This window comes from Heliconius melpomene, chromosome 18 (genome assembly GCF_056956725.1).
Source record: "Heliconius melpomene rosina isolate 202511_hmr_F chromosome 18, ASM5695672v1, whole genome shotgun sequence".
Lineage (NCBI taxonomy): Eukaryota > Metazoa > Arthropoda > Insecta > Lepidoptera > Nymphalidae > Heliconius > Heliconius melpomene.
This window is the reverse complement of record NC_140406.1, coordinates 5099423-5122446: the sequence shown is the minus strand read 5'-3', so window position 1 is coordinate 5122446 and position 23024 is coordinate 5099423. Positions and strand designations below refer to the sequence as shown.

The 23024-nt window shown below is 31.0% G+C and overlaps 2 protein-coding genes across 5 annotated transcripts; one reads left to right on the top strand and one right to left on the bottom strand.

Annotated features, from left to right (window-relative positions):
- Positions 1-19745, top strand: Hex-A (Hexokinase A). 4 transcript variants are annotated; one of them, XM_085202018.1, is made up of 9 exons: positions 1-159; positions 7631-7793; positions 7991-8172; positions 8653-8826; positions 10130-10229; positions 10804-10993; positions 12542-12747; positions 14063-14289; positions 16739-19745. In XM_085202018.1, the coding sequence occupies exons 1-9, from the start codon at positions 133-135 to the stop codon at positions 16820-16822; spliced, it is 1353 nt and encodes a 450-aa protein (XP_085058144.1). In that variant the 5' UTR covers positions 1-132; the 3' UTR covers positions 16823-19745. The 4 variants fall into 4 exon arrangements, with proteins under 4 accessions (XP_085058144.1, XP_085058145.1, XP_085058143.1 ...); XM_085202019.1 differs by lacking the exon at positions 1-159 and adding an exon at positions 3739-4041; XM_085202017.1 differs by lacking the exons at positions 1-159; positions 10130-10229 and adding exons at positions 6685-6870; positions 9357-9456.
- LOC146529335 (ras-related protein Rab-4B-like) lies at positions 17507-22976 on the bottom strand. The gene is made up of 4 exons (XM_085202025.1): positions 22790-22976; positions 22627-22707; positions 22217-22549; positions 17507-22013 (listed from the first exon to the last, which is right to left on the bottom strand). Exons 1-4 carry the CDS (start codon positions 22803-22805, stop codon positions 21799-21801), a joined length of 645 nt encoding a protein of 214 aa, XP_085058151.1. The 5' UTR covers positions 22806-22976; the 3' UTR covers positions 17507-21798.
- Positions 22977-23024: the final 48 nt, after the last annotated feature.

Here is a 23024-nt window from a genome sequence, read left to right as displayed (position 1 = left end):
AAGATTATACTGTTGTGACTTCAGATAAAGAATTTTATTGAAGAGTTGTTATAGAAAAGTAGCGTTGAAAACATTTCTACTCACTACGCTGTAAGTGCAGTACCGAGTGAGTCGATCTGTTTGAAAACGAAAATGACTACGGATTTAGTGCAACGAGAGGTAGGTTTTTAGATTTTATAATGTAAAATATATTTTTCTTTAAAGTGTAAAAAAATATAATAACACAATATTATGAAAAATATTTAACTTTTTTGCAATATTTGATCTAAATATAAGTCAATGTGAATTATGTAATCTGCTATGAGTTTACTTTAGCATGTTATTCACATACTTGTAGGTACATAGTTACATGTAAATGAATAACACTTAAAAATAATTGTGAAGATCAATTATGGGTGAATTTAGGTATCGGTTTGAGGCCTAACTTCCATATAGATCGCTATTTCGAAAGGCTGCTAATTAATTCTTAAGAATTATTTATTCCAGTATATTATACTTATTACTTGTATATTATTATTATTTGATTAGTATTATAGCATTTTTTCAATATTCTATCATATATTTTAACATTAAACACATTATTCCACTTATTATCTTTAATAGATAATTAATTGATAGATTTTGAAACAGTTTCAGATTTTAATATTCAAATTATATAACATACAGAAAACACTTATATGTACCTATATACTGGCTTTATTTGATATTTTTCCTGAAAGCATTTCTTTGTCACGTTTTTTGCGCACGCGCAGTACCTACTGACTAACACTGGATTCATGTTTTCCATCTGTATCAACATTTCATTTTTAAATAAGGCTTATTTAATTTATTTCGTATTAATAAAGAAAATTTGAACATTCAATAATGTTTCATCTTAAAATAATTATTATTTTACTTTTATTTTGTCATAGGTACCTAATCACATACTAGGTTTGCTCGTGTATGATTAAATGGCTCTATAAATTATTTATAGTTAGTATATGTCACTTCTGTACTGATAGTGTATTACGTTTAACATTGTTACGTTCTCTAAAGCCATTTATTAAACAAAGCATACTTAATATTTTAAACGAAGCAATACTGGATACTCGTTGGGTACTTTACCTATTATTTGCAACATTTATCTTATTTATATTTATTTTATTGATATTATATATTTAGGTTATTGATAAGAATTGTGCACTTTTTCCGTTTGTATTATACAAAACATTAAATTCAAAATACACAATTTAGACAGTTCCACCACATTGACGTTATTTTCAAGCAAATTTGAGTTTGCTCTGCGCTTTTGCAAAACTTTAATTATTTTTTAATTTAAATTTAGGATAAACTTTAAGAATTATAGTTATGTAAGATAAATTTAGAATAACTTTAAATTTAAATTTAGAATAAACGCAAATATTTTATGAGTATGTTTACTTAAATAAATTATGTATGGGGACACAGCAATGCATTTTTTATGAAAAATAATATCATAAGGAAATGCTTATAATACGGAAGATTGTTGTTGAACTTATAGATATTATATGTTATATAATTATTTAGCATAAGTAATAAATCCAAATATTTTATACTAGTGGACTAGCGCGACTTCGTTGGAAGGAGTAGAATTATAAACGACTTCTTTTTCAAAAAGGAGAAGGTTCTATATTCGATAACTTTATTCCGTTTCTCCTCTGTCATTTGTAAATTTCATGTGAATATCGCTTTTTTTGAAATACCGTACTTTCTTCAACGACTAGGAGCTATCAGATATTTTTTCAAATATTATAGAGGCCTATAAAAGTCTAGGTGCTTACTATCAAGTTAATCGGGTAAGATTTTTACTTGTAGTGAATATGTTTTTATAGCATACCCAGAGGGAATCTAGTGTGAAGAGACTCCGTTACCATTAAGACAATTCCCCTGTTCCCTATGCTGATAATTGTAGGTAACATTCCTCAACCCCTTAGCTGTGTCTTTGTATTTGCCCATATTATCTTGTATACAGAGTGTTTTTGTTAGCAACTTCAAATTAAACCACAGTTTTAAGTACTCTATTTTTTAACTTAATTTTTTTAACTACTCTTTTTTCCCAATAATGAAATAGTTTTTTTTTTCAAAAAAATAAGTAATAAAATTATCTCAATATAAAAACACTCTGTATAATCTGTTGGTAAGTATAAATAAGTTTATACCTATTAACTTTTTCCAAATTTTCAATGATCTCTCGTTTTGTTACAGACAAACTGTTATAAATAATTAGATAATAATCAAATGCATTATCTTAAGTAGGTTGCTACCTAACTACCTACAAAATAACATTTTATATCTAGATAATGTTAGATATCATGTAATTCTAGATACATAGGTACTGACTAATTAAACACTGGGAATATGATATGAGTTTATAAACAGTATTAATGTTACATTTTATGCTCAAGACATTTCAGCCTTGTGGTGTAATGTATTCAGCCATTTGAAACCTTTCTGAGTCACAAAAGGTACTTTTATAAACAAATATATATTTTTTATCGGCACGCTGAATCCGCATATAGCAGGGTAAAGGGCACATGGAAACCTAGTGTTAAGACTTCTGTTCCTCGTTAGGACACATCCGTTCCCCAGTTTCCGCTGAATTCTGGAAGCATTTTCTTTGTCTGTTGAGTGAAACTCAACACTGCACTGCCTCGAGGCCAGAGCGAAGAAATGAAATTATCAAATATTTCACTTCCTCGAGTGGGAATCGAAACTGTAGCGTTAACAGTTACACGCTTGTGCTCGCACCAAGACAGCCTATAAGTCTATGTTTGTTTATAACTATACCTATAGCAAGAAATACGCTACTGGGCCAATAGATTTGCCAGTTTTAGCCACCAATTCTAAGTAAACTTGAACTAAATGAATCATCTATATAAAACCATCACGGAATTTATGGTTGACCAAATACATATTAATATCCAAAGAGCGAGTTACACGTGCTCTTCATCACGGACCACTTGTACACACTACACACCACATGCGCACGAGCACGTCGCAATGCCACACCCACATTGCATCTCCTTTCACCGGCCATATCTTATTAAACTTATATTACACATAACCAGTAATGTTAGAGTTTAGTTAAATGAAACACTTTATAACAAATAATGATAATTCAGAACGCCTTTATTATTATTACCATTGACTTCATTTGTCTTCATAAGGAAAAACTCATGTTCAAGGAAATAAGGTGCTATCATATTTTTTTAAGATTGAGACCGTCGTGGCGCAGAGGCACAAGGGTAACGCGAATGTTGCGAGTTGAATTCCTATTCTGGGGGATGATTTTTTTTTTTTTTTTCCATCCTATTTTTATTTCTTCGCTCTGGCACCAAGGCAAAAGCTCGGCGTTGAGTTCTGCCACTCAACATGCAATGCCCGTTTTAACAGTATGTTTCCTCTGCCTACCCTGCTATATTTGCAAGATACAGGATTTTATTATTTTTTCATTCTATAAGTATTTCGTGGCCACATATTAAAAAAATCTTATATGAAGTGATAAACTGATAACATTACAGCGAGTAAGTCAACTAATGAGTAATGAGTAAGTCCACTAGTATCTAAATATTGAAATATTTCACAATACTAATTCGTAATTGGTAGAGTGTGCATTGGATTGCCTTATTTTAACGTTATATTGCGTGAAGGGCATCACGTGTAGCGGCCGCGGTCGGGGGCCGGGCGTGACGTCATGCGGGGGCGGGGCGCGGGCGCGAGGCCGAGGGTGTGGTGCACATGCGCGGCCGTCTCCGCTCAAGGTGACCCTCGATTCACTGAGCAAGTGCTCCGCGTTGCGCTCTCGACTACTGCGGCCGCGATCGGTTCCTTTCACTTCTGCACGTTTCGACTTTACGGTCCAGAAAAACCGGTATTCGCTCGAACGCGGATATCAACACAACTCTTGTGCCCCGTGGAATTTATGACAGCACCCTGTGGACGCCAACGCTCCTCGTTCATCACCTCTTATCTCGGTCGTCGCGACTGACAAGACGAATCGATATGCGTCAAGCGCGAGACATCGTGAGTACCTAATGCCATGCCAAATATTTGTAAAGAAACGAGAAATATTCCATTATATTGTAAATATAATATCATGAATGTATTAACACAATGTCATATTACCAAGCAACGACAAATAAATTCATAAGAAAATTATTTAGTAGAAACATCGATACAATAACTACAAATTTAATTAACTAAATTATGTTTTAGTTGTACTATACATTCTTCTCTATAATTAAAAATAAAATTTGGACATCAATAGATCTTATTACAAGGTCGTAAGGTCAAGTCACAAGCGTCAGAGAGGTACCTATGACATTTGGATATTTTAATGAAAATTCTAGTTCAAAATTGTACTGTAACAATTTTAACTATTTTAGTTGTTTATACAACAAATAAGAATAGAATAAAAGAAATTTCTACTAAGAATAGAGCAACCACTTGATATGGAATGCAGCCTCGAAGTTTTCAAGTATTTTATTTCACTAAATGAAAAAAATACATTACTTAGGTATAATGATATCATATATAAACTCGGTACCTCTTCTCTCTAGCATAGAAGTCAGTTCTAGAATATCACATTAATATTCCAACAAAGTAATTCTTAAAGTTTGCTTAAATAGTTATGACCATCACTTATCACACGTAAATCTTAGTATTTAATGGTTATTTTCAGTTGTAACTAGTTTTTTTTTCTGAGTTACTCAAACGGAATATAAATACAATATTACAACGAATACGTTGTTGATAAGTTGTTAATCACGACCGAGCAGAGATAAGCGAATATTTTAGTAGTCTTTACACACACACACGCATTGTTAATTACTTTAGTTGCATTATTAAGAATGTAATAAATAATTAATAAGTATAATACAATACAATAGTCCATTATATTTTACAATAATAACAAATATTTATTATTAAATAAAATCGACGTGACAGAATGCTAAATATATAATGTCGATTAATCTATATGTATTATTATATTATCTATATGTATAGATTAATAATTATATTAATCTATATAACCAACCCTATTACGGATCTGTTAGTTCTATCAGCATACTATATGCTTAGAAAAAAAAAATGTAAGTAACGTATATATTTGTGTTTAATTTATATAATGGGCGCTAATTAGTAAAAAGATTATTTATTAAAATATATTTCATTATTATTTCATTTCCGCTTTAATGAAATGACGGTTAAGCAACAATTTATTAAATAAAAATAAATATAACAAATAATAAACTCCAGTAATATAATATACCTAACTGCATGAACAACTGAAATTGAAATAATTTTTGATTAACAATTAATAGTCCTACACTCCTATAGTATTCGTAACGGCTACAAGAATGGGCGGAAAATTTTAAATTAAATGTAAAGCTATCTTATCGCCGCATGAATCACTGTGAAAATTGTTATCTGAAACCAATGAGGATTTTATCAAAATACTTCAACATGGAGTAGCGTCACGCTACTATGTAGTTTGTTTTTTAGATACTTGTTTGTGAAATTATTATTTTATAATTAATTAGTCTATAAATGATCTTGTGCCTGGATTCATATATTCTAGTAGAATCATTATATCAACACGAATAAGTGCCCTAAAATATTTCTCTTAAGTCTATTAATTAATCGAAGGAAGTTACCTTGTAGGTAACCTAAATGGGGAAATACCGTAAACAGTAAAGCAAAATGCATTTTCCTGTTCAGTCTTGCTTAGTCACATGTTTAACTTTACTGTATAAGTTCTGTAAATAGGTATAGTAGGTACATAGATACTATGGTGATCATTTATAATCTGCAAACTTTTTTATATTTTTCTGTGCGTAATTAGGCACACTTAGTATAAGTTACGTTCGTCGACGCTATCATTAGCAGTCACGAGACACTCGAAAATAAACAAGTCGTACATATATAATGTACGTCAGTCATTGCCAAATATACAGGATACAAATATATTCGAATTCGCTCCATAGGTAAATTAACATAAAAATCGTATAATTTCATATATATATAATAATTCCTTATCTACAACATACCAATCCAATAGTAATTCAAAATTCAATAGTAATAAGTTGAATTATACAGCTGTTCTTAATATCATTAGATATGTATTTGAAAATAATAAAACTGTTAGGTGCAGGTAAGATATCAGATATTAATATTTATTAGATTCATTCGTTATTGGATATGTAGATTGTAGATATAATTTGAAATGTCAGGGTGACCCAAAAATTCCTAAGATGCGCCGCTACTTAGCAAACACACTCACTACCACTATCCACTACCCGTACCCAGTACCCATACTGTTGCATTTGTAAATATAGAAAGACATCGACTCGAGGAATTTCTGTGACGTCATGAGCGAGCCCACGCGTCGCCCAATCAGAATCATACAAGAAGAGGCTCGCCGGAGGAAATAAGATAAACATACTATTTATCCTTCAACTAACCCAAAATATATTATATATTTTTTTGATTTTTAATTGCCCCTAAAAGTATGTTCAAAAAAAATAAAAATTACAAAATGTACAGGTTATTTTTTTAATTTACACTCACTCATTGCATTGCACAACATATTGTCGCACTGCTCTAACTCGGTGTACATTTGCACGTTGGAGCGAGATAACACGAGTTTATTATCATGAATGAAAAAGAACGCGTCAGTCTGTAGGAAACAAGCACAATCGACGGTCATAGCTTTAGCGATTGAGACGTATTCCTCGGTTCATAGCAGCTTTGGCAAGTTGTACCGTACACATAACGCGCGTAGTGCATAAATAATCCGAAGAGTTTCGTAAAAAATACAAAATGGGTATGGCTATTAATCATTTGCCGCAGGTGAGTGTTTACAAATAAATTATCGTTACAAATTTTACATAAAAATAGATCTAGCAGCTAATGGTTTAAGCCGGGTTGAATTATTGGAAAGCAACCATAAGCGACAGTAGTAGTGTTGTAATGACCGCTTTGACCTTGTGAAACTCGTTCGCGATAAAATGGACGATTAGTTTACCGCCACTAGTTGTATATAGAAAAAATAGTAAACTAAAATTTCTTTACATATTGTTATTTGGGAATTGCACTATTACACATATTATAATTATAATTAACAAAATACGGAAAATCAATACTTGCAATGTTGAGGACAACTGTTTCTTTACAATACATATTGTATCAATGTAAATATATATTTTATACATGTTATATTAATCCAAATACATATTCAAATAATTGGATAATGTATCAAATGAAGCCAATACTTTTGAGATTATCCAACATACAAAATGACTACGAACGAATTAGAACGTTAATCTTGGGTTTTGTATTTTAGTATCAAAAATAATATTTGAAAATATACATTAATTTATATATACTGATATAGTATAATAAAAATAATATTTAAGTTTGTTAAAAAGTATATATTTTGTATATGCATTACATTACTAGAGAATGTAGAGCCGAAAATCAAGGAAAACCAGTATTAGTAAATCAGTATCGCTAAATGCCAACTTATGTTTCAATTGTTAAAAAACATATTCAACTAATATCTAATACTAATAATTTTAAATATATATTTTTATGTTTTTACTTGTAACAGATTCGCGAGGAATGCGAAATCTTCCAGTTATCAGATAAACAACTAAGGGAAATTATGAATAGACTCCACTGCGACCTAAAAAAAGGCCTCGGAAAAGACACGCATGCCAATTCTATTGTCAAATGTTGGATAACATACATACAAGATTTACCTAATGGAAAAGGTAACATTACATATTTTAGTTATATAATTTTAATAAAATATGAGTATTGCGTGGTTTTTTTGTCTTTCATAGCAGGAAGTGTTTAATCAAAGAAAAGTATTACTGTTTTATGTTTTTTTAAATAAATGGAGATAGTGTCCAAGGTAAACTCAAGGAAAATATGTAAATTGAGTTATAATATTGCATTTTCTTTTCAGAACGCGGTAAATTCTTAGCGTTGGATTTAGGTGGAACTAACTTTAGAGTGTTAATAATAAACTTAGGGGAGAACCACTTCGACATGCAGTCAAAAATTTATGCTATTCCAAACCACATAATGACTGGAACGGGGCTCGCCCTCTTTGACCACATTGCCGAGTGTTTAGCCAACTTTATGAAGGTACTAGAGTTTTGTATAACTTTACTACTCCAACAAGAAGTTATGTTTTGTTCTTTTATTGTGACGTTTCGAGCGTGCCAGTTGAGCGGAATGCGCAAGTTCCCGCGCGTAACTCTGACAACGTCCTCAACAGCCCGACAGGAATTGTCGGGCTACACCGATATACTTCTAGAGGCCGTCGTGGCACAGTGTCTGATTGATAGTAAACACAACGGTTATGAGTTCAATTCCCGTCCCGGGAAATTATTAGTTCCCATTTCTTAAGCTCTGGCTAAAAGACAAAAATCGGCGTGAAGTTCGGCCACACACTAAGCAATAACTTCAAACTTAGATAGAAAACGGAGAACGGAGTGTTTTACTACGTTTCCTTTGTCTAGTTTGCTATATGCACGATGCAGCGCGAAGCTACAAAATATACTACTCTTCTATGTTACATAAATCACAAACTTACAAATATAAATTTGTCATTTCTTTTTTTAGGAACATGACGTTTATGATGAACGTTTGGCTCTTGGTTTCACATTCAGTTTCCCGCTGCAGCAGCTCGGGTTAACTAAAGGTATATTACAACGTTGGACGAAGGGCTTCTCTTGTTCGGGTGTCGTAGGGGAAGACGTGGTACAGGGGCTCAAGGACGCTATAGCACGGAGAGGGGTGAGAATCATTTGAATACATGTTCATTTAAGTGCACCTAAACAAATATTCCACTAAATCCTTTTATTTTATTCTTTAATAAGAATAGAATAATAGCATAATCGGTAACGGAAACATCAAAAAAGTCCCTATTATCCATTAATTGCATTATTTATAGCTAATAAAAGATTTTACTATGCCAACCTATTATATCTAATCGCGCAATATAGTAACACAATACATTTCTGATAAGTTATAAATTATTATCAAAATTAGTTGAGGCCGAAAAAGCGCAACGACAAAGCGTCTGACTATAACGGTCGCGGGTTCGACTCCCACTCGAGGAAATGTATTAATGCCATTTCTTTACTGTTCCCCTGGTAATATGATAAAGCGCGGGATTTTGAGTTCCTCCATTTAATACGATCTCTAAAAATGGGCACTGTGTGGGAAACAAAATGTTTTAACAGTAGGTTCCCCTTGCCTAACCTGTTATATGCGAGAAACAACATAAAGCTAAAAAATGAATTTAAAACGGCAACATTTTCCAGGATCTTTCCTTATCTGTGATGGGAATACTTAACGATGCGACCGGGACATTAATGTCCTGTTCACATAAAAACCCCAATTGCCGAATAGGAACTATAATCGGTGAGTTGACGATGATATCAGCTCTCTTGAACTTAATGAGACATGTCCTAAGCCAATGAGAACTGAATAGAGGCTTCCAATGGAATCTCAGTTAAGACTTTTCTATTTATGCAAATACCTATTCAAAAACTATAATTTATTATGCATGCTACAATAAAATAACATTTCAACTTGTTTACTTTTTAATTGACGGTTCACAATAATATCTGGTTTCGGACAAATGTTCGGATTTTGCATGTGGCATTGTTAGGTGAAAATTATTTTCGTTCCCAACAATTTTTTATATTCTTTGGCATTTTTCCTAAATTTATTATTCATAAGTTTCAAAGGAAACTTTTAAGGGCATTGGCATGGCTTGCATGATGACTCTCAATTGGTTATTCATTATTATTTAAGTAAATACAAAATTTAAGTTCATTTGTTTTTATTTTTTAATTATTACAAAACTTATTTTTAACGATATGACCTATAAACACGAATACTTTTGATACGAATTTTTAGCAAGCGTCAGTAAACCCTGAGTTTGTTATTTTAATTATATACAGCTATAGAATTAAATCTTGACTGAGTTTTCATAACGGAGACACCTCTATAAATCATCATCAACAAACCGCCGGTTCCTATCTTCATAATGGGAATAACTTCTAAATCGCATGTTTTTCCACTCTTGTAGGACGTACAGATAGATATTTGCGCTATACTGAATGACACAACGGGAACATTGATGTCTTGCGCGTGGAAAAACCACAACTGCAAAATAGGACTCATAGTTGGTAGGTTTATTTTGTTAGAACTTGTGGTGGTCTGCATTCATACATACATTAACTGTATCTATTACTAAAGCATAATATACACTATATACATTCTAACACATTATTCATATCATCTAATAAGTATAAATTGTATTTTTTAAATGTTATTCCACACAAAGAAAAATATATTTGAAAAGTTATATATATATATATATATATATATATATATAAAGAAACTATTCCAAAAAACTCTTGGAAACGATTCCAAAAGATGTGGGTTCAGCCTGGCTGCGTTCAAATTTTTATATATTTTTAATAACATTGGTTTGTACTTAATAATTATACCCTGTGACTGACAATTCGTCATACAAATTATATGTTTTTGTTTGTTCATTTTTTTTTTATTTTCCCATGCACGTCGTATGGCGTGACTAGTTCATTTTTTGTTATATTTAATTTAAATATCGACAGCATTAATAAATTGAGATTTGCTTTTGTTTCAAAATAATTCTGCTAAAATATTCACGATTTCATGTATTATATTTTAATATAATATATTATGTTAAAGAATTGATTTTAACTATCCGTTACGCAGGTACTGGAAGTAATGCGTGCTATGTGGAAAAAACTGACAATTGTGAACTTTTTGATGGAGAACCGGGTAAACCAGATCTATTGATAAACACTGAGTGGGGTGCTTTTGGAGACGACGGCGCTTTGGACTTCGTGAGGACGGAGTTCGATAGAGAAGTCGACGCCAATTCTATTAATCCCGGCAAACAGATGTAAGCATATTTTTTTATTTGCATCACATTTTACGTCGTATCCGGCGTATAGCAGGGCAGTCAAGAGAATCTACTAAGAAAACTTTTTCCGCACGCACCGCCCTATTTCCGAGGCATTGCGTGTTGAGCAGCGGAACTTAACGTCGCTCTTTGTTTTCTTACGACGAATAAAAATATATTATATTGAAATTATATTCCAAATATGAGCAATGAAAATTAAATCTATAACTGTTTTTGATATCATACACAGGTTAACAAACTTATGATTAAATTAGTACCCAGGTTCATTGTAAGGCACAGTTTTTTTAGTGTTAGTCATTTATAAAGTCATAGACATTGATTTTTAATCACGCTAATTTTATCCCTTACAACGATTTCCCTAATTTAAAAAAACTTTTTAAACACCTCCTTAAGGTAGTATTTATACAATTTATATAGGTATTATTTTGAATAATATTAAATATTTAATTATAACAACGAATTACAGTTATAAATGTCACATGAAGCAGGTTTTATCTTAGCACACAGTTAACTAAATGTAAATTACAATACGACCTCCAAATACCTTCCAAAATTACATATTAGTAGTTGAAAAACTTATTTCTAAATAAAAAGCAAATGGATAATAACATACCTACATAAACGCAAAAAAATCGAGGCCATTCCAAACGACAGATTGTCGGTTTATTAATATATAAATTTAATTAATATGTGAAAATAAAAAAGCAGTTTTCACTTAGATCGAAATTTAGATATATTTATTTGGTATCGAAATTATTGATGTAACTTTCTCAGGAATACTATTGGACTTCCGAGATATTTTAATATATAACATGCGTTTAATATTAATAAAAACATTTCACAACACATGAAGCAAAGACTTCGAAAAAGTCACTGGATGTTGCTGCTTGAAAAAGTAGATAGATATTTACTTTTATAGGAATCAATTGTTTCTATTAGGTTACGTAATACTTATCAATTGATCGTCATGACATGAGTCACGGCACTAGTGCAATGTCAATGTAAATAAGTTCAAAGTTTAAATGTAATAAGATGTTCTTATGCATTTATTTAATGTATATTGACATAAAATAATTACACTTTGAAATTTTGAAACTTATTCGATTTATTTCGAAACTTTCATTATTAAACACGTGGGCTCATTTTATAATGTATTACTTTGCATGGATTGTCAAATATCCTGCTAATAAATATATATTTAACATATAGATATCTACATGTTTTTATTTTAATTAATAATTTTCTAAACATATTAACTTATTTACGTACTGAAATAATAACCGTCTTTAGACCTTTGTGGTAACAAATTTAATATGTGAAACTTTATCTGTTAAACACAGAAATAGCACTAAAGGACACATATAAAAAACAAACATGTGTACTAAACAAGTGATTCTAATAGGACAACTGAATCTTTTCTATTGCTTTTATTTTTTATTGCAAACAATTTGTATAAGATCAATATTTTTTTTTGAAAATACAGATTCATATTATTTTACTAAAAAATACAAAATTTTATAATTACAGCCAAGAGAAGATGATATCAGGAATGTATTTGGGAGAATTAGTTCGCTTGGTTCTGGTTAAATTCACGAAAATGGGCTTACTTTTCGGCGGACGGGGCTCAGATCTGTTATTTAGGAAGGGAAGTTTTTACACTAAATATGTATCGGAAATCGAGTCAGACAAACCGGGAGACTACACAAGCTGTATGGATGTCCTTGATGAACTAGGTGAGTTAAAATTGTATTTGGTCTAAGGAATGTTATTAATTTTAGTAGGGTAGGCAGAAGGAACAGTGTTAAAACACTCTGTTTTCCATGCCCCACTCAATTTTCATTGCGTGTTTTGATGAGTAGCGTATGCGATGATTATTATTGATATATCTCTTATTTGTAAAATAAATATTTAGTCCCATTAAACATTAATTTGGTTTTTATACCTAGAAACCTATAGCGTGGGTAAAATGATTAAAAAATAAATATTTTTCATATATAGTGTGTAGCCAATTAAATATTATTTACAATGTTTTGAATAATTGTATATTTCTGACAAAAAAAACAAGAAAGGTAATGAAATGTATGAAATAATAAATATCCTTACATAGCTTATTAAAATATTGTCATCAGAAATTTTTTAATATTAATTAATTACTATATCCGATTCATTTGCGACGATAAAACATTGTATTTTCGTGTTTAGGTGTCGTGACTATGATTTTTTTTTAATTGAAAAATTGACTATACATGATAACTATCATGATATACAAGCAGTATTATTCATAAAAAATGAGATAACGTTATCAAGTGATTTCTACTAATTAAAGTAAAGAGACCGTCGTGGGGCAGGAGAACAAGCGTATGGCCAACGCTGACTGACATAAACGTGACGGTTGTGGGTTCGATTCCTGCTCGTTGAAATAAATTATTTTATATTTTGATTTCCTCGCTTTAGTTACAAGGCAAAGCCCAACCTTAAGTTTCGTCTTTCATTAGGCAATGTTTCATGTTTCGGCGGAAAGTGGAAAACGGAGTGAATTAACATTAGATTCACTCTGCTATATGCGGATTACAGCGTGAAGCTGACAAAAAATGAATTGCAAGTGTAGGTATTGACGTAAGTAATCTACATCCCTATCGTATGTTATACAAGATCATTGTATTATAAATAAAAAATCCTATTGTATCGGCTTAACCGTCAGAATGTCTTTGTTTTCTACGGTCCGTATAACTTTGTGCTTACTATATAATACAAAAAATAACAATAAGGTAGTAACAAGATGCTAAATTTTATTGTATGTATAGATTAAATAATGTATATTTATTTTTATATTTAAAATATAATTGTAACTGTCGCTGTCTGTACATGAAATGTCTGTCTGTAAATGACATTTATCAACGTAATAGAACCCAAAACAATACCCAAAACATTTTTTTATCGGTATATCAGAAACAGCGGCCGATTTAAAGTCAGTTTTTACAATTATGAAATTGGCTGCAACTTTAGTTGGTCGCCAGTTCATTACATAAAAACCACGCGGTGTCGCAGGGCTGTCGCACGCGACGGAGGCGGACATGGCGGGTGTGCGCGTGACGTGCGAGAGCGTGTCGCGGCGCGCGGCCCACCTGGTGTCGGCGGGGCTGGCCACGCTGCTGGACAAAATGGGGGAGCCGCGCGTCACCGTCGGCATCGACGGTTCCGTGTACCGCTTCCACCCGCACTTCCACGCGCTCATGTGCGAGAAGATCGCGCAGCTCGTGCGCCCCGGCATACAGGTGAGACAGCACATACGATACTACTAATTTAGCCTACTAGTAATGATGAAGGCAACAAAACATTAAATTGTCGCCATATTGCAGACTGCTGCAGGGAACAAATACATAATAATGTTTAAGTTATTTAAAAAAAATATTACTATATAGGCAGCTAGTAAATTGTTTTTGTGTAAATTAAATATAAGCAAAATATTGACATTTATCAAGCAAGAACTAATAAACGGATTTAGACGTAACTTTACAGAATTTAGTTTATGCATCAGAATAACAGAGGATAAATTTATGTGAAGATTTTATATAATTTGGCTATAAGTATAAGGTTAAGCGGGCGAAGCCGCGCGCTAGGTACAACATAAACATATGATTGCAATCATTAATGTCTAACTTGAGAAAGCCACCTTTTGTCTTGTTAAATATTAAATATTTAATTCCGTGAGTGAAAATTAAACCCACAACCAACGCGCTTACAGTTGCACTCGCTCATGAACTATGAATTTAATATCAGTATTTTATGTTTCAATTTGATATACTGCAGCAGCTAATATAAAAAATGCCATCCTTGAACTATTATATTTTTAATTTTATTAACGTACGTAGAAAACGGGTCTTTCTTCTAAAATGTCAAGGAAAAATATGACAAGGAACACAGAAAATATCATTTATAATTGAGATATATTTTTTAATTGATTTTTTTAATAGCACACAGTAACTCGCATATACAGCAGGATAAGGAGAGAGAATCCGGAGTTAAGACACTGCGTTCCCCTCCTTTTACCCAATTTCCGAGACATTGGGTGGCCCATACACATAAATTATTAGTGGTTTTGTTTCGAAAAAAAAAACCTTGATTCAATGTATTTCAAAACACTTTCAATACTAAGTGTCGGCTGCCCTCACAAAGAAGCATATTTTACTAAGGTCATTCACTTTCACACACGCTGACGTAAAACAAGTTTCTTATACATTTTAAATTGCATTTGTAATCTTTATGTTATGATTATTTATAAGTATATATTACAATAGTAGATAAGAAAAAAGTTTTGACAATATTTATTAGCATTCGTAATTTTTTTTCCGAAAACAATGACGTTATTGTTTATAGAAAGTTTAACCTAAGTTGTTAACGTGTTTTTATATCGTGTGACATCCATTTTGTTTATTTATCTTTAATACAAAATTATATCCAAATATTCCAGTATTTCCGTTAATAGTGTTACTGGGGTCTCGAATATTTATCTATGACGATAAATGATGGCGAGCCCCTCTACGTATTGTTATTGTTGGCTGGACGATGTTCGTTCGATAACATCCAACGTCATTGAAAACAAACCGGATTTGTTTTTAATTATTATTATCTATTCCAAAATATTTGCAGAATAATTGTCAAATCAATGTATTTTAATAAACACACCCATTTAAAGTGTGAACTGCGATAGTGGGTCTTAATTATACAAGATATGGTTGCTTATAAGTAATCATTTTCTTTCTTGAACTTTGTACAATGGTACATTATTTGGACAACGTTGACCTATGATGTTATCTAAAGCTTTATTTTTTAGAACAAAACTGATAACAATAAAAAACGATAACCATTATCACATAAAAAACTATAGACGTCACTTAGTTTATCATTTATTTAGACAAGTGTAAATAAAAATAAAGGATACAAACAGTGTTACCGCGTGTGGATATCTACTTCAAGGGAATAATTACTTCTCATATTACCTTAAACATAAGAATTACGCTAAGGAACTTGTTTACGTAGAATTTGTGAAAATCAAACAAAAGAAAGTTACTTTTGTTTTTTAAAGTAATTATTACTCATTTCCAATTCTATATGTAAAGATTATTTCGCCTTTAAATAAATAAAATTAGTTTGTTTATACAAAATGTATTTGAATATGGGCAGTCATCATTAAAATGTCTAAAATCTATTTATAGCATGTTGGTAGAGGCATTTCGTGTTTATTAAATTATTACATATTGTTACAAATCTTAGTCAATATATAATAAGGTATCATGACAATAATTAATTATTGATACTTGCAATAATGCAATTGAATTTATCATTACATGTTGCTTACGATTTTCCTCATAGATAAGGTGCTTGAAAATAGAGTATATTATTAGTTTATTAAAATAATAATAATATATATGAATATTCTCTAAGGGGCCTCTACGTGTTGGACCTGTGTCCCCACGCAAGCCTTCCAAAGGACCGGGTTCTTTAGAACCCTTATAAAATAATAATAATAAGATTAATTTGAATAATATTTTTTACCAAAACTAAAGAACTGTTAACTTAATCGCGTATTTAACTTACATTTATAATTAACAATAACTTTTATAAAATACTTATTTTTAATGTAAGTAATTGTGTAATTTTCTTATAAAAGAATTCTTTACTTCATAATATTGCACTTTTTAACAACACAAAATATTGTTTCAGTTCGACCTCATGTTGTCCGAGGACGGCAGCGGGCGCGGCGCCGCGCTGGTGGCGGCGGTGGCATGCCGGCAGGCGCAGGCGTAGACAGGCAACGAGCAACGCACTACAACCGAACCTTTGTATTGCCAGATTTTAAATAATTCCACATTTAAATGGAAAATTGAAAATCAGCCTTAAATATATATGTACATTTTAAAACTAAAATGATATGTCTGGCAACACATTACTATACCTACAATACCTCACATTGTTGCTATGCTTCGAAAACTTCATATCTAATGTGTATATCGTATATTATTTTATGTTGTACATGGTATAGAGATGAATTATTTTAATATTTTATTCTATTATCACAATTACAAATGTAATTTTTTTTTCCAAGATTAGCAAAATATAAATAAGCCGGACCATCGCCACGAATACGGTTACTGTGTGGAGTCACAAAATAACATTTTGTATTTTTATATATAAACTTTTCAATATGGCGGCTGCGTTGAAAGTGCGATTGCTCTGCAATATAAGCTTTGCGTCTCGAAGTATTTTGTATAGCCCATTAGCCATAGATTATTATAGTATACCTACATAAAATCTTGATTTATAGGGATCAGAATCGGTTATATTAGACTTATTATACTTATGTTATCGTGTGCTTGGACAGACAGTTTAACTGCTCTCTGTTGAATAGAAATTTTACCGATTGTCGAATTAATAAAATTTTACAAATTTTATTATTATAAACTATGTTGTAACTTAATATTTGTTACAAACTGTCACGTAAAATTTTACAGATAGACACTAAGATTAAAAACGAGACTTAAAACTGACATGTACTTACAAAATAATATTTGTACTTTAAAAATGGGTCTAGTCATATTAACTTTATATCGGTTCCAAACGGCCATAAAAATCTAAATCGCAAATTTTTAAATTCAATCGCAAAACTTTGTAATTAAATGGCGATTTAAATAAAACATTAAAGTGATAAAAAAAAACATATTTTTAGGAAGACTGAAGTTGTATTTATATATTTTCACATTTAATTTCTTTATATGTTTATTCTTGAAACTTATAAGAGGCCATCCATAAATGACGTCACACGTTGTAGAGGTGTGACAAGTGAGGCGGGGTCCTAAAGTTCGTGACATAATATTTTAAAAGGTAAAGTAATTTAAGTATTAAACACGAAACTTATGTGAACAAAAATTTACGAATCTGCTCTTTTAATTTTGTAATATCTAGGTAAAATTTGCAATATATGCCACCGGTGCCACCATGCCACCATGCGGTCCAACAATCATTAATTTTGTGTGACGTAATTAATGAATGACCCCTAATGAACCAGAATCTTAGTGTCAATCTTTTTAGTGCACTGTCCCTGCACATCGCTTTTCTTTGCCATTTGCTATCACGTAGAGTGACTATATTTTATTCATCTGAAAATAAGTGATTCTACGTAGCGATGGTTTTTTAAAAAGAATCTATTTGTAATATATATAGTTTTTGGTATATAAATTGATATTATTTTAAGAATTCGATTTCGATTAGTTGTTCATAAAAAAACAATTGATCGTGCGGAGACAGCGGGACTGCCTCGTGCATCATTTTGTGAACTTAATGAATTCTTTCGTGTCGATTTAAGAGTGTTTTAATATTTTACTGTGATAGAACTAGGATTTATTGTAAATGTGTTTTAAGTTTTGGTTTCGTGTTTAAATCAATATATTATTCATATACAAAGTTTGTATGTTAGTTAAAATGCATCGAGATATCATACATGATGTACAAACTAAATATATGAATTAAACTTATTTCCAATTTGTAATTGTCACTCATTTAGTTGATAATTTGAATACAATGCTTAATACGATATTAGATCATAGTATGGCATCCCATCACCCCATTGAATAGTTCCTAGATTAAATAGGTGCATTTTATTTTAAGATTCGTATTTGTCAACAATTTTGTTGATAGAATGTAACATTATTGTAATATATTATTAGTGAGTTTTGTTTAATATGTTGACTTTTATAAAATTCTTATTTATTTTCTATAAAAACATATACTTAATTATTTTTAAACAAAAACAAATATTAACAGGTCTACTAATAATTTGGTTATTAAAGTGATTTTTTTTTTGGTTTCATGGTACTTTTGTACTGTAGACGATGTACTTACATAGGAACAATGAAATTGTTGAATTACCTGTTATTTTATCACAGCAATAGCAAGAATATAAATATTACTTTACTTTAAGACACTTTGTAAATAAAAATATATATATCTTTAGTAGATCAAAAAAACTATGTAGATATTATCTTTATTTTTGCTCAAATTTTTTTCTTTCGATTTGATTCCTTCATATATAAAGTTGTTAATTAACAATTAATTTTATAATTTATTCCTGTATAAATGGCAATTTGCTACATTCCACATATGTGAGGAAATCATAACAGCAAGTTTGTAATAAAAATGTTTGTAATCTAATAAATTACGGAAGCCGTCGTGAATTGGGACGTCTGACAGTAAACGCGACACTGGTGGGTTCGATTGCCACTTTCGGAAATGACTTACTTTCATTTCCTTGCATTGGTAACAAAACAAAATACATCCTTGAGTTCCACCACTTAACATGCAATAAGTTGAAAATTGGGCAGTGCACGGAAATACTTGTCTTAACACTTAAGTTCCCTCTGCCTCCCTTAATACTGGATATAATGTGAAGTTAACAAAAACTAGCAAATAATCACATATCGCCATTTGTATTTTTCGAAAGTCCATTAACATATTAGAAAATAGAGTAAAGAGCGCACTCTTTTTGTAATAAATATTCTATATATGATTTATACAATGATTATTATTGATGGTTTTATCGGCAAAATGATTAAAAATATTTTATAAATATTTATTTGATATCAATAATTAATTATGATATATGAAAATAGCTAGATCTAATTCTGGAAAGCTGTTAACAATGTTATGTCAAGAATAAATTTGTTAAAAAATTAAATATTGTATTTTTATCCATCCTTTTATGAATATTCAAAGTACCTTAAAAAAAATTGCTCTTTTTGCTACGTTGTTTTAAGTGTGCAGTAATAACCGATTCTTTTTAATACATATGTTAACAGAACTGCCTGGCCAGAGTACGAAAATTAAAATATTGACTCGATAGAGTGAACATAAAATCCACAACCATTGTTTGCGGTCAGAGGCCTTATATACTATTGTTTAAGCCAAATTTAATCTGTAGATATTTTACCTGTACATAGGAAGGGGGGAGCCGGGTGGGCCGCGGTCATCCATCCATCCATACATTATCTGCTGTATTGGTAAGAACCTCACGTCTTGATATTTTTATATTTTTTTGTTCGATTTATCAAAAGCAGAAAAAAAAGAAATAAGACGCAGTCGCCGCGCTTCAAGCCGTTGTCGCAAAACGTTCATTATATAACGGAACAATTCATTATTAACACAACCAACACAACAGAGGATTATAAAAATGATGAGGAATTTGGTGTTTAAGAATTGATATATTTTTTATTTTATTTTTATTAATGAACATTTTATTATTTTTTTTTTTTTTTCTGGCTCTACTTTTCTAAGCTCACCGGACGCTTTGTGGACTGTAGTGTGTTGTATTTGTTCAGTTAAATATTTCATGGTCAGTTAAAAATGTCAAATAAAATAAAATGCTATAAATTATTTTAATCCTCAACGAAAATAGATGGGTGTTATGAGTTTAACCCATATGTGTGTGTATCTGTGTGTCTGGTGAAACATTATTTATTTAGTTCTTGTTGTTTGAAAAGCAACTTAATTGAGTGTTCTTAGCATTATTTAATAAAATATGGCTAAACTATTTGAAAAATATCAGCGTTTTTCTAGCAGTCTGCTTACTTTTAGAGCTTTTTGTCTTGGGGTTTTCATTATCAATTATTGATATCTATATATATAAAATCGAAAGGTCACTCACTCATCACGAAATCTCAGAAACTACATGTGCTAGGAATATCAAATTTTGCATAGGAGTTACTTATAGGACGTAGGTGCTCGCTAAGACGGGAATTTGGAATATTCGATTTCTAAGGGGTTGTTTTTGAGGTTGAAAGTTTGTATGAAACTTCGTTACTACAAATGCTAGGAGTCTCAAATTTTGCATGGACGTCACTTATAGGACGTAGGTACTCATGGAGACAGAAATTAATAATAACGTAGTTCACGCAGGCGAAGCCGCGGGCGGGCCGCTAGTTAGTTATAAATAAAATTATATTTCATACTATGTGACATTACTTTATTCATAATGTTTGTCATTGTTGCAGTTTTTTCAATGGTTTCATTCACTATAATGTATATATTTTGTGTAGCAGTACAAAATGTTTTAGTATAAGGAGATATACACAATTAATTTGTTTTAATTTTTTTATATAATGAATAATCATGTAGTGGCTATTCTTAAATATTATAATATAATTAGTAATTGTTTAAAGTTATAAAAATACATTTAATGTAAACCAAAAAATCTATTTGATGTTTTTCTGATATAAGATTTTAAACCATTACATACTTTATATGTAACCCATGAAAATATATCTTAAAACAAAGAGATTTACCTATAATAACTAATTTAAGCTACTGAGATGTTCTTGAATTTTTAATTCAGCCTAAGTTCTAATTTTATAATCACTTAAATAGTCTAAAGTTATAATTAAAATAGAAATAGATCACAATCAAAAATAGAGATAACTGCATGAATCCAGTTTGGGGCCATCAATAAATGACATCACATTTCAAAATATAATCTAAGTATTATAACAAGAAATTTGTGAACAAAAATAATTTTAAAATCATGGTAGGTCAGGCAGAGGGAACCTAGTGTTTTGACATTCCACTCCTAATAGGTACTTTATCCCAATTTCTTTCATAATCTGAGGCATTGGGTATTGAGTGCCAAACTCAATGCTGTACTTCACCAACAATATACTGTGAAGTTCATGTTAAACAAATTATAAATGGCCCCTTTCAATCTTGTTTCTGATCTTAAATTTAAAGATAGCTTAAACTTACACATAACAAGCACAATCTGAAGGTGCCCTTGCAGGTTTCTTTGGTGCCGATAATCTCTTAGATGTGCCAGTTCCGTATTGTATGCCAGAGCCTATTCTCTCCGGATCTAATTCACCATTTTCAATTTTAGCAAGAATAGTTTTGGAACATTTTAAAAATGCTTCTTCAACATTTTCCCCTGTTTTAGCACTTGTTTCTAAGAACATCAATTCTATAACAACATAAAGAAGTTTCAAACATGACAACTATAATTCATGTTGCATTAAAAGTGTTCTCTAAGGGTTTCAAGAAAACTTTAAGACACAAAGTTGGGTTGTTTTATGTACTAAATATACAATATTTTTTGTGGTATAAATAAAAGCCATCTGCAGTGAGCATATTAAACTATTAGTATAATATTTGAAAATAACTTACCATTTTCTTGTGCAAATTGGCTAGCTTCTGTAAATGTTACTTCTCTAGATTCTTCTAAATCTTTTTTATTACCCACAAGTAATATAACAATATTAGGGCTTGCCAGAGTACGAGCATCCCTGAGCCAATTTGAGAGAGCATTAAATGAATCACGAGAGGTAATATCATATACAAGCAAAGCGCCCGCAGCTCCCCTGTAATATGAGCGTGTGACAGAGCGAAATCTTTCTTGTCCAGCAGTATCCCATATTTGCAATTTTGTTGATTTTCCGCCAATGTTAATAATTTTAGATCCAAACTCTACTCCGATAGTATGACATCGATCTTCTTTGACTAAAATTATAATTTTCTACCTATACTACGATTTCATTTTCATACGTCATTATGTATAAAAATAAGTAATTACTTACATTTATTGCCAATAAAGTTATTGAGTAGGCTAGATTTTCCTGTACCTGCACTCCCAATGACTAAAAACTTAAATAAATATTCTGAAACGAGGATACATTCACATAATTATAAATGTGATTTAATATTAAAGGTATTATTTATATATAATACTGAAATGTTTACCATATGATTCAGACATTGTATATTTATATTGTTTTGATTATATTACAAAATTTAAGAATAATATCAGCATATGACTATAAAAGAAACAAATATTATTATTTTCCTTTCCGGAAAACTAATATTGTACTTCGTTCCAGGTTCCAGCTGTCAACAATGCTTACACAGGCAACTAATTACAATATTGACTACGGATCATATTTTCGATGTGGCATTAAAACAAAAATAGGATAATCTA

Excerpts from the sequence above, each read along its gene's own strand:
- LOC146529335 (XM_085202025.1), bottom strand. Across the intron at positions 22,550-22,626 it reads TAACTTTATTGGCAATAAAT|TCAAAGAAGATCGATGTCAT; the intron begins GTAAGTAATTAC and ends TTATAATTTTAG. Across the intron at positions 22,014-22,216 it reads CCAATTTGCACAAGAAAATG|AATTGATGTTCTTAGAAACA; the intron begins GTAAGTTATTTT and ends ATGTTGTTATAG.
- Hex-A (XM_085202017.1), top strand. The coding sequence starts at position 6,841 with ATGGGTATGGCTATTAATCATTTGCCGCAG. Across the intron at positions 6,871-7,630 it reads CTATTAATCATTTGCCGCAG|ATTCGCGAGGAATGCGAAAT; the intron begins GTGAGTGTTTAC and ends TACTTGTAACAG. Across the intron at positions 14,290-16,738 it reads TCGTGCGCCCCGGCATACAG|TTCGACCTCATGTTGTCCGA; the intron begins GTGAGACAGCAC and ends ATATTGTTTCAG.